General features: G+C 41.4%; 1 protein-coding gene across 3 annotated transcripts in view; it reads left to right on the top strand.

The window, feature by feature from the left end:
* Positions 1-17,366, top strand: part of LOC119648204 (DNA-binding protein D-ETS-4) — a 93,626-nt gene that overhangs the window by 61,040 nt on the left and 15,220 nt on the right. Inside the window, exons 1-3 of one of the 3 annotated variants that reach the window (XM_038049805.1) lie at positions 214-404; positions 1,909-2,719; positions 14,705-14,865. In XM_038049805.1, coding sequence (XP_037905733.1) covers positions 1,909-2,719; positions 14,705-14,865 — 972 coding nt within the window. In that variant the 5' untranslated portion in view covers positions 214-404. Of the gene's footprint in view, positions 1-213; positions 405-477; positions 734-1,908; positions 2,720-14,704; positions 14,866-17,366 lie in introns of those variants that run through there. The other 2 variants (XM_038049806.1, XM_038049804.1) reach the window with 2 other exon arrangements.

The raw sequence follows: 17,366 nt of genomic DNA, 5'->3' as shown, positions 1-17,366 counted from the left end.
ACGTTACCATAGTTTGATTCCATGACGAAGCACAAAAATCCACCACCATCAACATAGTACTGACGTGACGATGCTATCCAGATTGGAAGCATGCAAAAAACATACATGAACCAACCCAAGTATCTGTTATAGACGGTTGAGTAGTTTGTATAGTGAAAAAGTCTGTTTTTTCGATGCATGATCACAATAAAATCTTGGGATTTCCCAGTATCTATCTTTTTCGCTCGAGCTCAAGTTTACCTTGTATATTTAGTTTAAGTTAGCCGGCTCCGACTACTACTGATCTTATTTAGAATCTTTTGCTCGACTCGTTCGTCTCAGTTGTAGGCATTTTGGAACGCTCTTCCAGCACCAAGTATAGTGGGGGAGTGTAGCTTGAGGAAGTTTTCTTCTATACTTTTGAGGTATCTATAGATTTTAGATATTTAAGTTTTTCGGCTAGAGTCAACCTATCTTTGATATATCCGTCCCAATTCATTGTGGTTGCGAATTCGATATTTTTTTATTTTTTTTGTGGTGCTTGAAAGGTTTTTGTGAAATATCCAAATGTGTCGATTTGTATTTTGCAAGTGGTTGATTTTTATTCATTGTGTGCAGTTAATGGTGTTCTGATCATGGCGAAGCATTTAGGATCTTGAAGAGTTCAAAAAGTATTGTTTGGTGTTTTGGAATTGTGAAGCCTTTACGTCGTAAATATTCCCATTGTGTGTAAGTGCTAGGAGGCAGGGTTTTGGTGAGTTTTGTTGAATTGTGAAGATAACCTTTCTTCCGCACAAGGACCGTGATTAAGTATTTTCAAAAAAAGCCCAGATGCCACGCGCAGATCGTAGTTCAAAGCCAAAACAATTTTTTTTTCATTCATGGCACTCCAGAAACCGACAATTGGGACACCTCCCCTAAAAATTCGCGCCCTTCAGGTCACTGAACTTGCGATCATCGCCATTAGTTCACGTTTTTGTTACTTCCAGAAAAGAAAAGATTGAAAGTCATGACTTAAAGATCGCGTTCACTTATTTTAAGATTCAGCTCACGTACACGATTGTACTTTTTTCCCTCAATCATGAAGTCAAAGATTCGATCAATCGAAGGACAATCCAATCAGAGAGCGTGAAAGGATAGTATCTTGACTCATCTCACTGAAAGGAGAAGAATCTTTCGAAAAACTGGCTTCTATCTTTTACTGAAAAAAACTTGAGATGACTTCAACGATCTATAGATTTTTCATAATCGCTACTATCGATGTGCCAAAAATCGCATTCTTTTGCTAAGTTAAAGTTCAGATGAAGATGATCGTTTTTCAACAAGGTAGAGTTAAGCTTGGATTGGGCGACTGTTATATAAGCCCAAAACAGATCTGACATCATAGTTGAATTTAGATTCAATTTGAAGACTTGTTTCTTAATAGATATCGAATGGAACTTATGTGGTAGACGTGGTTAATCGGTAGTTTTTGTTCATTCGTTTAGAAGCGTGTTAAAGTCATAACATGGGCATGGGTTGTAGGTAGGTTCTTGATTTGTAAGTGAGTATGTTTGCAGAAGGGTTCTTGCCAAAAAGATTGAAGCATTTGCGAAGGGCTCAATTTGTATGTACAGGAAAGGCGTGACCGTCATCATATCCACGACATTTCAAAAGTAGTCAGAGTCAATATTAATTTAAGTTGAATGGTTCAGGTATGACGTGCACACCATCTGCTCATTTTGAAATGAATATAAAATATTTAGTTCATATTTTACCTTCATCATATTTACCTGCTGACATTCTTATCTATTTTCTACGCACAAATGAAATATTACCCAAAATTTATATACTATTCTTGGAAAATTTCATTCATTCATTACCCTCTTATCATGTTTGATTCAATGAAGCGTAACTAATTTTTTTTTTTAATTTTTTCCATTAAAACAGATGTCTCAAACAGTGCCAGCCAGTGGTAACAACAATAACATCCTTCAATACTCAACAGATGCTTATGCAGACAGTTTTGATCTCTCCCTACTACCAAGTGACAGTGAGGTGCCATTAAGTCCACAATCCGAATTGAATGCTCAATCGCCTCAGATTTCCTTGGACTATATTCCCGCCACAATATATCACGATGTTCCCATGAAAGTGGAGAAACCCTGGAATGAGAACGAATCAATCAGAAGTGTACCAGATGTTTCCAATGATCATCAGCAACAACAGACATCAGTACTACTGCAGCAACTTCAAAAACACTATCAACTCTATCCATCCCCGCTGCCTAGTCCACCGCAAGAGAATTGTTTCAATACAACCGTCTATCCACCGTCACCCTGCCCGTCCATTGATCATAATTTGACAAGCTTCACAATAAAGCAGGAATATCACAATTTACCACCTTCACCACCCGATTCGAACGGTGCCCCATCTCCATATTGTGAGATCAAAAGTGAACCTGATACTGATTCCGAGACAACCCTCATTGACATCAATTCACTTCTGGAGAAAACTTTGAGTGATTGCGAACAGGATCAGAAGTGTACTCAGCAACAAGCTCCACAAGATCATCAACTTCTTAGAGAGTATCTGCAAGATACTTCGTTTCAGAAGAAGCATAATTTGAAACCTTTGGCACTGGAGTCCTTGATCGGTGGATTTGGCGAACGTGGCGATATCGAGCCATTCATTTCGTTGGCCCTGGAGGATGCTAAGCGTGATGCTCAGGCTATTTGTGCATCGTTGCAGATATCACCAGGTAAGTTTTGTCTTCTATTCATCTCAAATATTCAGGTCTTGTGAAATTAGATAAAACCATGACTATCTCAAAAAGACCTTAAATAGGAATACCTTGAAACACAAAGATTACGGACAAATTTATAGCCAGAAAATATTTTCCCCCAATTGTTACTATGCATCTTATCCATGCTCTTTAGCAAGAAAACATTTACTCATCAAACAGTCATGCATTGGGTATTTCCCTTTGGAAGTAGTAAGCGGTCTCTCCCTAATGAAAAATGTTGTTCAGATCCCTTGTACAAATATAAATTCGCTCCCCCTTCTATTGTATTCCATTTCCAATTACTCTGGAAGACACATGTCGGAAACACTTGTCGGAAAGCCACGAGGGCTCTGATGACTTGCAGATCCATAGCAGGAAAAAAATGGGGTTGCAGCCCGAAGATACTACTTTGGATATATACTGCAATAGTAAGACCAATGATTACCTATGGAGCGGTAATCTGGGCAGAAAGAACCCAACTCAGCACACAAGCCAGGGAATTACATAAGCTCCAAAGGCTGGCTTGCGTGTTTATCAGTGGGGCAATGAGGACATGCCCAACGGCATCCCTGGAGGTCCTTCTGGGATTAACCCCTCTCCATCTGCACATGCAGATGCAGGCAAGGAGATCAATATTCAGGATGGCCGGTAGCATGAGTGAGGCGGGGAGCTGCCTAAATCGAAGGAAGATTGATATCCTTTCTAGGCGGTATCCCGAATTACTGATACCGAGGGACAACATGACAACGAGGTTTCACTTCGATAAGAAGTTTGAAACACGTTGGAGTAACAAGGCAAACTGGGAGAGCGTGGCTGTGACATACGGCTTAAACCAGCAACTGATTACTTGGTACACTGACGGATCCCTCACAGCAGAGGGAGCGGGTGCCGGTGTCATTGGTCCAAGGAAAATGTACTTTGAGCCAATGGGCAGGTACACTAGCATATTCCAGGCGGAAATTTACGGAACTACAGGGGGCAGAACATAGCTATTCTCACCGATAGCCAAGCAGCGATCAAGGCACTTAGGCCCAACCAGGTGAACTCTAAACTGGTATGGGAATGCCTTGAGAGACTGAATACACTCGGCTCGTCCAACAAGGTCTGGATACTTTGGGTTCCAGGCCATGCTGGGCTGGAAGGCAATGAGGCAGCGGATGAACTAGCCAAGAAGGGTGCAGGGATGCCTTTACACGGGCCAGAACCCTTCTGTGGAATCGGAAACGGTTTCATGGCTATGAATCTAAGAAACGAATAGAAACGGTTGAGGGAACTATATTGGGCGGGCCTACCAGGGATGGAGCAGTCCAGGGTGCTTATTGGGGGATACGAACTCATACGCACAAAGGATTGCTTAAACCTCACCAAAAAGAATCTCCGAATCATAGTGGGAATTCTCACTGGTCATTGTCGGCTGAATTACCACCTAGGGAAGCTAGGGATATCTACGGACACTGCCTGCAGGTTCTGTGAGGAGGAGGAGGAAACCTGTATGCACGTCCTGGGACAGTGTCCGGCACTTGTACAAAGTAGGTCGATACATCTGGGAGAACACTTAATACCAGATGCAAAGCTGAAACTTCTGGAAGTGGGGAACATACTAAAGTTCCTAACGGTTACTGGCCTGCTTGAGATACTATGATCAACAGGTACACTACAACCAGTAAAAGGGGCACAATAGTTCTTCAAGGACGCGGTGCGACTTTCCCTTAACAGAATAATAATAATTGTATTCCAGGAAGTACAAAAAACCGAGGTGTTGGTCTCGGCTATATGTATTCAACGTGAGGAATAGGCAATTGCTCGGCTTCCTTAGACTTCAGATGGAGATACCTCGGTAAAGTTTCCTTCAATGAAGAACCTGTGTATTTTCTACCCCTGGAAGATGCTCTCAGATTTGGAAAAATCCTGTGAACGCTACAGACGGGAGATGAAAGAATAAGCGATTTTAGGGAAAAGTACAATAGGCCTAACAAAAGGGCTGTGTGCTTAAAGTTGCGCTTTCCTCCACCAAACTAAACTAGAGTAACTAAATACACCTCAAATGCATATTCCCCCCCCCCCCCCCCCCCCCCCCGATCACGTCACTCCGCTTCAGCACTCCACCCCCAGTTGCAACCAAAGGTATTTCAACAAGAATTCAGACGCATGGTTTCTCCAGCTCGGCTGCCATAAATCAAAACAAACCCGAAGCGCACCCTTCTTCGTGGTTGCGTTTTCTTCCGGGAAGAAAGTATTTAATCAGACAGGCCCTTGTAAAGTGGTAGCAGTGGCTTCAGGACGTGCGTACAGGAGTCGAAATCCCTGAGCACGTCGGCCACCTTTTTCACGTGATTAATAGGTGATGGTAGCTTCAGTTCACGCACTGCCTCCTTAAGCAGAATCAACCACTCAGAAATATTATGACTCGAGCTAATATGGAGCAATCTCAGGTTTTACTAGCATACCAGCTTCGCAGGTTTTCAAGCAAACTTCTCGTGATTGGCTACCTGGAGGCCAAGTAGGACGAGTAGACTTGCTACCAAAAAAGCTTGTTTTGAGCCATTACAATGGTTTTTAGCGGACTGTGGCATCTTTCAAGCATCCAAAAGGATTGTGGATATTATGCGGCTGTCCGATGTTATTTGGAGTCGAGGAGTTTGCCTGACTTAGTGAAAAGGAAGGACTCGAACTGAATTCACTGGTCGGTGATTATAATTACCGGAACACTGAAGCGTAGAATCCACTCTCGAGAGAGGGCTTTGGTACTAGATTGTGCAGTAATCTCCTTCAGAGATATCGGCTCAAGCCACCCCCTCCCCCATGAACCTAGCGATAATTATGAGGCAATACCTGCAACCATGTTAGCGTCACAAAGGGCCAGTTATGTCATGAAATGAACTGTGAGAAAGCGGATAATGGACCCAAGGTACACGCCTACAACTTTTTTCACATACAATGCACTGTATGGCCTAAGCATTAATGTCCTTATTCACCGGCGATTCAATAACCGGATGCCTGGGTCTGCTAGTTTGTGAACGGCGGGAAATACCTAGTACCAAAATAAATAACAAGATTTATTTTAATTCCTAAAACCGGGTAAAAGTTGTGCTCTTCCTCAGTACTTGATCAATACCTCTTTGCGAAAACCGGCCTTGGTCCTTTGTCGAAAGTCTCGTAGTTTATGCTGGATGTTCAGCGGAAGATAGGAAACTCTCTAAATGAGTGTTTTGAGTTGGTACTGATGCCCTAAATATGCGTGATTGCTAGAAAGTCGACGGAGGTGGGAATCTTGACCTCTGCAACACATGATAAAGCGTCGGTAATTACGTTATTCCTTCTTAACACGTGTTAAATGGTTGGCTTATAAACCTCACCTGCCCAGTTTGACGAGAAGACTCTTTATTAAGCTTCTGTTTCGAAGCAAAGGGCAGTGGAACGATTTGCCTTCAAGGGGACACCTGAAGTATTTTATGGAGAGATAGCTGCATACCTCGCCATAAAATAATTGTCGATCGTAGGTGCTGTAGTTCCGCTGAGCGGGGTTCAATTTATTGAAAAAGAAGTTCTACTGCTGTCAAATTTGGTTCACCCTTTGGCAAAGGGCAGCACCTACAAGGTATCCACGAATACGGCCAGGGTTACTTATTACTGTGGGAGTTCCGGAAGTGTAGTTTTCAACAGTTATTTGCTTGGTGGTCTCAAACGTCTAGAAAGCTTTCGTAGATTACGCAATCAGCTAAGTTTTTTTGACCTTTGACCCAGCCAGATAAGCGCTAAAGATCCTTTGCAGATCTTTAATCGCTTTTAGATGCGGGAAGCTGCCATTTTGACTAGATCCAGTTGAATGCTTTCAGCGGTTATTAGGTGGACGAGGAATCTCACCTGCAGTTGTTAGAATTTCCATTTCTCAACGGACTTAGACGAGAAAGCGACCAAAATATTATCAAAATATACAAAGCAAAAGTGAACGTTTTCCACCGCGATGCACAACCCATGGCCCAACGCCATCCCGGTGAACTCGAAGAGTTCGCAAGGTGTACACATTGCTGTGTCTGAAATGTCTTCTGGGGCTACAAGGATTTGGTGATATGCCTTGGCTACGTTCAAGGTTGAGTAAATGCACCCATCTGCCACAGAAATCGTAGATGAGTAGGATGAGGTATCGGTCTGGAATCGTCTCTTCATTTAGACGTCTGTAATTGCCACATGGTGTCTATTCGCCATTGGATTTAGAAACCATGTTAAGGGACGAAGTGACAAACAGAACTCTTTCCGCGGCATTGTGAGCTTCTATGGTGGTAATAGACTCCCAGTAGTACTAATGTGGTGCTGAACACCACGCTTAATTGGCTCAGAGAGACAATGCTCGGTAGCGATGTTGTGGTATTTTTGAATAAGTGCGCGAATACCTGGGTCGGCAATGTCTTCAAACTCGATGGAGAGAGTGTTTGACATGGAGTTTTGAATTCTTCATAATGACATAAAGGAGTTTGTGTGATCGATGAGGGATCCGTTGTGCAGATCCACTAGCAACCCATCGCTTCACAGGAACACTGCACCTAGAAAACGTTCATCGATCGAATTCGATTATTCCTTGATTCGGAAAGAATCGAGACTTTAGTGCCTGTATCTTCTGTTAGATCATAGCGATGGCTCAAGGTGTCATAAATTTCTAGGTGTGGTTTTGTATTTCGGATAGCCATTGCCAGAGCCTCTAGGTTAGGGGAAAATTTTTTAAGAATTTGGTCAACCCATACTTGAAAACATTCAAATTGCAAGTCTACCTCCCCTCCTCCTCCCACTGTATTCTATGAATACTTTTATCTCTAGCTTTCACTTGTTTCGATCAGCCAACTTTCTAACTGAAAGCATCTGAACTCTCTTAAACTTGATAAAAAAATAAAGTAGCACGAAAATGCGCGATAGTGTGCCTTTATTGAAAAAAAGCCATAGTTCAGGAATCACCCTTTAGTGAATCGGGGAACAACTGATTCCTGAAATACGGTTTTTACTTGAATAAGCTAAATTGTAGCCAAAAAAGGAAAGGTCTGATTATTAAACAGCAGATGCTATTGTTAAGAAATTTGGTGAGAATATGTGTTCTACGCTTCCCTTTACATAGTGTAAGTGGCGATATTTTGTGTTTTAAGGGGATTTTCCATACAAAGGGGGGTATAATTTTTTTCTCAGAATATGGTCATGTGGGGTATCAAATTAATGGACTCGATTGTTAATTTTCGAAACTGATCTTATTTCTGATATTGCACGAAACGTAGCGGAGTGAGGGCTCAAAATGTGTGCCCCGAAAAGTGTAACAGCACCCGTTCTCAGAATGCATCCAACCGAAAAAGCTGACAAAAATGATAATGATGGATCTAAAAAAAATCTGGGCCACGAAGTACATCCAATTCCGATACCTGCTCAAATAAAATTAATAATAGGATGTTACCAAATTCTAGAAATGGAGAGTATCACATCGTGAACTGAACGTATCATCCCAAAGAATCTCTATAGCAAAACCCTCATTGCAGTATGAAGAACAGATAAGTTCAGCCTGATAAAAGCCACCAGTAGATTTCATCCATTCAGACAGATGTAAGAAAGTTTTTATGATCCCGCTACGACTGCTCCTAGACAGTAGAAGAATACCTACCATAAGTCAAAGTGTCATAACTTGAGGTATGCCGACATAGGCTTTCAGCCCTTTTGAAGATTATAGGAGTTGGTTTCCTTAATAGGGCTACCTTTTGCTTTCAAGAAATTAGCCTTGTTTTGGCCTCGTATTTCTGGCGAGCTTGGAGTGTGAAGGATCAGGCTGGCTTAGAGCCTCTGAAACCTCACTACATTTAGACTTGTTGTTATCCCACCAAAAAACATGTTAAACACCGACCACGACCCCTTCGTAGTTGTTCGAATTAGATGACCAAATTTATCCTTTTTTCTATTCAAATTTGAGGCTCTGCCCTCCTCGAAGATCAGTCAAGAATCCCAGGCTTCCGCGTACTTTCCCATTATATATATTCAAGCTTATTATGCAGCAAGTCTATTTTTAAGTTTCAAAAGGATTAAAATGAAACATGGATTATCTTGACCTGAAAGTCAGCCCGGATTTTATCAATAAAGTATTATAAATACCAAACACCTTCACGTTTATTTAGTCCATAAATTGCATCTATAATTCTATCTATTCCGGCTATTCATAAGATACATAGTCTACAGCACAAAGGAAAATCTTATTATGCTACAATTTTCATTGTTCCTGTTGCTTCTAAGTTACCATTGTTATTGTCATTTGCACTGCAAAAATCCATCAAGAAATTGTTGTAGACCTTGGATTTGCAATTCGCTCCATTCGAATAAACTTTTGTGCACTTGGCAGTTTATAGATACGACTTAGCTCCACACGATTATACCAACCGCAGCTGCTATGTTACTTGATCAACTGAATGACTACAAGAATGTTGTGTATCATGATCATGATGTCGGTGATTATAATGATGACAATAGCAAAAATTGCAGGCACAGTTCAGATATAAACAAATATTACGCTGAGCTAAGATTCCGTGCGTAATTGCTTGGAAACATGTTTCTGTAGATTACGTTCTTTGATAGATCACGGTATGGTCTTGGCAGATCTTGGGTAAACAAATATCTTTTATGTTATGTTACAGCCCAGCTTCAGTAGTTCCAACTGGATCAGCAGAAAAAGTGTAATAGCAAGACCAGTGAGACCAGTGTTAATAACCACAATTACCATTGTTGATCCCAGCTATCTACCATTCAGTTGCCACTTATTCTAACACTCCCTCGGTGGCAGATAATAATTAATTTCAAGGTAGCCTACTTATGGATCATGCCTTTGCATAATATCTGGTTGCATGCAATCATCATGTTTGGTGGGCCTAGTCACGCGCAGATAATTGATGGAGGCTTGCGAACTTTTTCATTTCTGGAAAGAATGTTCTGTTTTGAATTATGGCAGATTGACTATGGGAGGTAGGACAACAACTCAAACTGGTGGATTGCCCATACAACTCCGAATACGAAACTGAAAATCATGAAAATATAATATGTTCATGATTTCCTTGTCATTGTTACTATTGTTGTTTACTAGATTTTCTAAGAAATCTAAGAAATCTTTATTGTGGCCTTCTCAAGTAGCTGGTGAAGTACGTCCATAACTTGAAGACTTCCCATGTTTTTCGCATGATCTAATTCAAATTGTCTGCTTTGGGGTTATTTCAAGTAGGAAACCGTATTTAAAAGGCACGTGCAGAATAACAATTCAAATGTAACATAAAAGAACAATTACAGATTCAAGGTAAACATGAAGTTGATCTAAATTGAAATTTATTGATTAGCGGCACATTAGTGCTTAATGAATTATGAGGTGGCTTTATGTAAATGTTGAGGGATAAAAGAAGGTATTAAGATTGCTAGATATTACCCTCATCATGATTCTCTTTTTATCTAAAACAGGTCTATTGTGGTATCTATAATAGGAGCCGAAAAATAGTAGAGTTATCTACAATACTGCTTATGGGGGCGGGTACTTCAATTAACAGACTACTTCCCAGAATATTGCGGGCTATGACGTCACCTAACAATTGCATCCACTTCGACGTCTTTTTCACATATAGCAAAGGATAGAAGGTTTTTTGCTGCCCCGTAATATGCAACAATGTGTCGACTTCCCTCTTGATTCGGACTACTCTTGCTTGTACCAGTTTCATCAGTTGTTCAATGGTATTCAGACCCATTTTATAAGCAACAAGTAGAACCCCCTGCAGACCTGCACTTGCATGCGACTTTTAACAGTCATTATATGCTTATTCCCATACTGTCCTTGTAATTGACAAAATTGAACATAAGGACCTCTTTTGAGGAACTCCTGCGAAAGCAGATTTACTATAAGTGGACGGAGTTGATTTAAATAAACCTCTCTCTCTCTCTCCTCTATTGTTCTGTTTGGGGCGATATACTCGTGGTCTATCTTGAAATTCGACTGCATGGCATTGTCAGAAATGCAATCTTCGCCCCTCCTTAATGTGTGACCTATTCACTGCCGCTTTCCGATCACAATGCATACGGGTGCCAGGCCTGTGGTGCTTCTAAGTTCTTCGTATGCAATAGCATCAGAAGTTGCTGAGACCGAAAAGGATATTAGAATTATATGCAGGAGGCCGGTATTCTAATGAAAGAATTACTTCATAGAATGCACCGAGCTGCGTGTTTTTTGCGTCTTACCGAACTCTCTCTCTTAATTCCATATCTCCAACGAACACTTTCAACTTCTAAAAGGACCTTTAAGGGAATGTTAATAATTTTTTCGTGTTATTCGGTTAAACAAACGTCAATTTCAACAAAACCAACAAGTCGGAATTCCGGAAGCGCCTCAGGTATAAAGGTTCTGTGCTCATCTTATGTGAGTAACTCTCTTGCACGTTTTTTTTCGTTCGTACATAGCTAAAAATGCAAAATATTCCGTCATATATTGCCACACAAAATATGCATATGTACATACATCCTAAGCAAACAAAAATTGCCTATCAGCGTGTACTGGTGCGTTCATAAATATGTACGCATCTAAACTGATCTGACGCATCTGGGCGCATTTCCACTTTATTCTGTGTACAAAACCATACACACGCGTCCATCTACCCGTAAATTTCATTAGCAGACATACCTGTCTTGCACACGTTTTGGGGCCTTACTTTTCTATGCTTCACCCAATATCACAAATATCAGCTTCGAAAAGTACTAACTGAGCCCTTTCATTTGATAGCCCACATGGCCATATTCTGCGAAAAAAAAAATGTTTGCACCCCCTTTTCGCATGGATGTGGAAGTTCATGGAATAAACCTGGCCTTTCAAATCTATGATTAATTTATCTTTTATAATTTATCTTCTTCTTTGGACATGATGATAAGCTTGTTTTCTTTTAACCAACCTTGATTCACATTTTCCAGGTGGAAATCTTAGAAAGACACTGCCGCGCCAGGTTGTAGCATTATGTGGGATTCTCTCCCACTAAAACCACCCCCACTTTCTCTTCTTTCGCCGGGGAACCGCCGCAAAGCATTACTTCCCGGGAAGGACTCCGCTTCAAGTGACCATACCTTGCGTTCTTCGCAGCCTCCTTGCGCGTTATGCTTTTCCTCCGGTATATTTTTGATTGCGGAGTTCACCGTACACCAGTTTCCCTCCGACTTCAGCATTTCCCCGACGATGTTCTACGGGCTTATGTTGACTTTCAGCGAGTCATCCAGGTTCCTCCTCTCTAAGTAAAATAGTGGGGAGTGGAACATGCTCCGGGTTCTCAGGTATGTAACCACATTCAGGACAAAAGGGAGAATCGTCCAACGGGAATTGGTGCAGATACTTGCTGTAACCACTGTGTCCTGACATGAATTGCGTCAGATGGTAGTTAATATCGTCGTGTCATCACTGCATCCACTCCTTAATACGGGGAATCAAAGTGTGGTTTCAGCGACCTCTCTTCGAGTCATCCCACCGTTTCTGCCACTTTTCCAACCAGCTCGCTTTGCCGCCTTTCGGTATTTTACATCCTTTTCAGAGGGATTTGCTCTCCTTTTCTCGTACAGATTGCGTGCCTCACTTGCCAGAATATCACTCGGGAGCGGGAATGAACATACGCTGCCTCGCCTGATATTATTCTGAAGGCGCTACACCCCCTTAGGGCAACTAAGCGGTAAGACATATTTACCCTCCTACGATTACATGTGAGACATGCTAGTGCTTCCTCCCAAACTGGTGCCGCGTAAAATAGTGTAGAGCGAACCACTCCGGCCACAAGCAATCTGCGACTGTATCTTGGACCGCCAATATTAGGCATCATCCGCGCTAATGATGCGCTGATATTTGCCGATTTCTCACAGGCATAGTTCAGGAGTCCCTTAAAGTTGATTTTGGCGTCAATTATCACCCCCACGTATTTGATAACCCGCTTCGAAGTGATGAGGTGGCCACCAATCCGAATATTAACCATATTCCTCTTCCTACGGTTGGTAATCAAGACCGCCTTCGTCTTTTGTTCTGCAAGTTCAAGCTGAACCATCTGCAGCCGCGCTTTTTTGGCGCTAATGGCTTCGTTAGTGTACACTTCTACGTCTTCAGGTTGTTTCACGACGACAACCATGGCTACATCATCTGCCAACCGACTATCGTGGCCTCCCCTGGCACTGGAAGGCCACCCAATGTACATTACGTTCCACATGAGAGGACACAACACTGAGCCCTGTGGTACTTTTGCGGTGACGGTATACTATTGAACCCCTCATCCGTATCGAACTAGCTTTCGAGGAGCTTAGTGAGTTTTATTCACTCCCAGCTAGCGTCCAACGTCACCACGACACAGTATTTATTAGACGACATCGCTTCTCGAGCCAGCTTCAAAACAAGGTCTACGACGTTCATCGTTGAGTGGGATGGTCGAAATCCAAAATGTCGCTCCGGTCTATTGTAAATGGCCCATTCGAGCATCTTTCTTACCGAGTTGATAAATCGGGCGATAGTTTTTGCTTCTTCCACCGATCGGGGAAAATTTCTTCTACTATGCATGTTTTAAATATGCTCCTCCTCAGTCATGGCAGGTATAGTGTAGACGTCCAATGCTTACTTCTATTTTTTACGCTCCTCTTTATCAGGGGGGAAGAACGCCATCACAATATTGAGTAGAAGATGCGGGCAGGTCAATTGTGCTGTTCGCCCTCTCATCTTCTTAATAACCATGCTGTACGCTGTTCCCCAGGGGCTTTGATCTGCCTCTGCGCAAACTTCCATGAAGGTTCACATATACTTGCCATTTCTGGCCGAAGTCCAGTGTTCCTCTAGATCGTTGGCAGGTCCTTCTAGCTCGAAACCATGCATCCCACAACTCCTCGATCTCTTCATTCCGCCAATAGTTTGACCGCCTTTTTGCAAGAACTCGCCGCCTCAACATAGCAGCGTCTCATACTCTCGTAATGCGTTTCATCATTTGATTTACCTTTCTCAAGCTACACCACCGGGATTGTGGCCTCCAAATAGCATCTTTATGAACGTATCCTCTTCAAAACTTTTCACGGACCAGCTCCGCGGTAACGGACATCTCCTCATGGCCCATATTCGATCTGGAGGAAAATTGCCTGGTGGTCGTTATAGGTATAATCCTCACTAACAAACCATGCCATTCTCCTCCGTCTGGCTGTCTGTCTGTCACACCTGATCTATTCAGAAACGGTGGACCGATTATCGCGAAATTTAGTGAGAACGTGTGGTCTGTCAACTCCTTTACATACAAAAAGTGGTGCCATTTTGTGTTGAGTTTAAGGGGGGGTCTCCGCATACACGCGAAAGGAGGATGCAACATTTTTCTTCACAAAATGTGGCAATGTGGGGTGTCAAATGAAAGGGTTCGATTTGCACTTTTCGAAACTGGTCCCATATTTGATTTCGGGGATGAATTGACAGTGGCATAAGGGGTAATATAAGGCATAACTCTGGAAAGTTTGAATGAAATCCAAATCCAAATCAATTCATCAATACCACAACAAAGTGAGCTCATATGACTGGGGGGTCGCAGGAAAACATTTGCTTTTAGTTTTTTATCATTTCTAGACCAATATCAATTACTCGAGACAGACATGTGTGTGTACTTATATGTATACGCTAATGAAGCATTTTGGTAGTGCCTCAATAAGATGATATATTAGAACATTGTTCTCGAAATGAAAACGAATATTTCAAAACCAAGTAAGAACCAACTTGCGCCGTGCACTATAATTTCTATAAATACGTGTATTGATCTGATCTGCATAGGTGGAAAAAAATCTGTTTTTCTCAACTTCCAAAACGCCCAACCTTACCACGAACAACTTTCTATTTGTTGCATTGTACCCAACATTAATTTCTTCTTTAATATCACTTTGTATAAATGGACATATAATCTATATTTAATCTTTTTTTTCTCATTCCAGATCCAAAACAGTGGACAACAGCTCAAGTACATGCATGGATTCGATCCACCATTGAACAATTTAAATTGCCTCCAATCGAAGAACTTGAAATGAAATTCCCCGAAGACGGTGCCGCCTTGTCATGTTTAACCCAAGACGAATTCCATCGCAGGGCATCCGAGGTAAGCTCTTTTCAATGTATCTTTTAATATTTTCCAGATATTATGAAATAGTTTGCAAAACTCACTCGCAATGTGAGCAAATCCATATCAAATAACCAGACTGAGATCATCCAAACTTTTGATCCCAACAAATGCATCTTGGTCATCATCATTGACTCCCTAAAGCGCCAAAACTCATCAAAAGATGATCCATGAAACCGAATATGATGAAATGACTTGAAGCGAGGTGACTTTAACATTCCATGGTGAACCTTTTCATTTCTTTGCTCAGCCAACAAACGGCCTTTGGATGACTGTAACACACAAGTATGCCCATGGTTGGCGTAAAAACGTATATTAGCCGCGAAGAAAGTGGGTTTCATGGCGTCACCGTCGTCACTTTCACCATCTCTCATGTCATTCTATGAGCTAGTGTTATTATAGATACTTATGCCTTTTAGGTTGTTAACGATATTCCTCTGGCCACTTTTTTTTTTGGGAAGACCAACTAAGGTGTCTTGAGAGTCATGATGAATTGAAAAGTGACAATAACAATAACAATAGTCGTCCAATTGTTGTTATTTACGAGTGAAGATATCTAGATACGGCGTTGTTGTCAATGGAAATGATTTTGTGTAATTTAACGAGTAATTAGATTGTGATTGGTTTGATTCTGCTTTCGGTTAGCATCAGCGATAAGTATCTTTAACTTTATATGGCAAAGTTCAGATACCTTTTCTTTGTCACACCCTTCGGATGAAGGAGGAACATCCATAAATTCTAGAAGCTTCCCTGACACCCCATCAACTCTCCCAAAAATAAGTTACAAACAACACCTTTTCACTGATTCGCTAATTGCTTGGTCTTATTGCACCTGAGTTGAAGATAGCGTGCCCCTTTTCATCAGTCGTGAGTTGTTTTCATAATTTATCGTGATCGTGACAATTTTACAAATGGACCTCATATTCTCGTGGTCATTAGTCAATATTTTTTTCGCAATCAAAGCCACAACAGCCTCCAGCACTTACTTCTTATTCACACTTGACCATTTTATAAGAAGAAAAGATAAACAGTGCAGGTGCATTCGTACTAGAACCTCTAAATGATGCTGAGTCCAATGAGTAATTCAAGAGTGAGAACACACTTGTATCTGTAATAAAACAGATGCGTACATTTAAGTGCATGAACATTCTCAGGCTATCTTTTTTTTTGTCGGTATTTAGTTTAAGGTCGAGTTAGTCATGATTGGTTAGTTTGGAGCCGATGATTAAAGTTAACGAGAAGTATGACTGCTAACACTGGAACTGCATCTGAAATTAACAGTAAATATAGATATTAGGTAATTATCTCTGTTGCAAGTATCTCATGAGCCGGTATGCCGGTGGAAGTCGCGGTGAGCAATTAGTTATTACGTTTTTCTAATGGAACATCTATTGACGTCGACACTTGATTTTACTTTCAAATCATCTTTTGCTTTTTGTTTTCTAATTTGCTGTTGTTATTAGTGAGGCGCCGTAATTGGGTTTTCCAAAATCTCTGGTTAAAAATAAGATATTGGATCATACTTGCATCTTTAAGTGGAGTGTTGTGAAGTGATGTTTTAATGATAGAACAGGTGATATTAAAGTGGTATACATATCCTGAACTATTAAGGCAAATAGGACAATTTTTTTGGAAAAAGGATTATTTCTAGTTGAAATACCTTTGAAATAACCATGGAACCCCGTTTCACATGAGAACTTTATTGAAATCTGTAGATCCTTTGATGACATTTAAGGCTTCAGGTATTGAATCAACCCAAATGAACAAGATGACCCAACAAAAATCGGCTGCTGCTGGTTAACCTGTGCTGCTTGCCATATTCTGTCCTTTACAATGCATCTATCATTTGTTTATGGTTTAGGTCTACCAACCGCAAGTTAGATATACAATCAATTCTTCAAGTCAACTTCAGGAAACTGAGCTAGGGTTCAGCCGAACTCAGGAGATCCAAACCTGCAATTACTAAGAAAAGCGGCCAAACACCTCACCACCACACAATAGTTTCAACATTCTTAACGGCGAACCGAAAAGTAAACCTCTTCCTACACATCCTTCGATTCAAGTTGATCAGCTTTAATTTTACATTGGATAGCAAAGGAAAGAAAGGAGACTCTCCCAAGATTCGGAAGTTTTTCAGGAGGGCCCAAAATAAAAATTTCCTTTTTTTCTTTTCCTTTTCCTTCCTTTTTCTTTTTTTAGCCTTTGGCACGCTTAGTATCTGAATTGAAGGATCTGATTTGAAGTAGAGCTGTTCCTTTTCCCAGTGTTTTTTTTGTGAAGTGGGGTAGATGAATGCATTTACGCACAGAGTGTCGAACTCCCTCAACGGTACGTCGTCCGAACTACCAACTAAATTCCTCCCCATCGTCAGAGAGCTCGCCTGGAACCGTTTCTCACATTCTTCGGACTAGTCTCCGAACTCTCCTGCCTTGCGGGGCCTTCAAATTAGAGAATTCCTTTCACCAACCGGAGGGAAGACG

The sequence above is a fragment of the Hermetia illucens genome, chromosome 2 (genome assembly GCF_905115235.1).
Source record: "Hermetia illucens chromosome 2, iHerIll2.2.curated.20191125, whole genome shotgun sequence".
In the NCBI taxonomy this organism is placed as follows: domain Eukaryota; kingdom Metazoa; phylum Arthropoda; class Insecta; order Diptera; family Stratiomyidae; genus Hermetia; species Hermetia illucens.
This window is presented reverse-complemented; position numbering and strand designations above follow the sequence as displayed.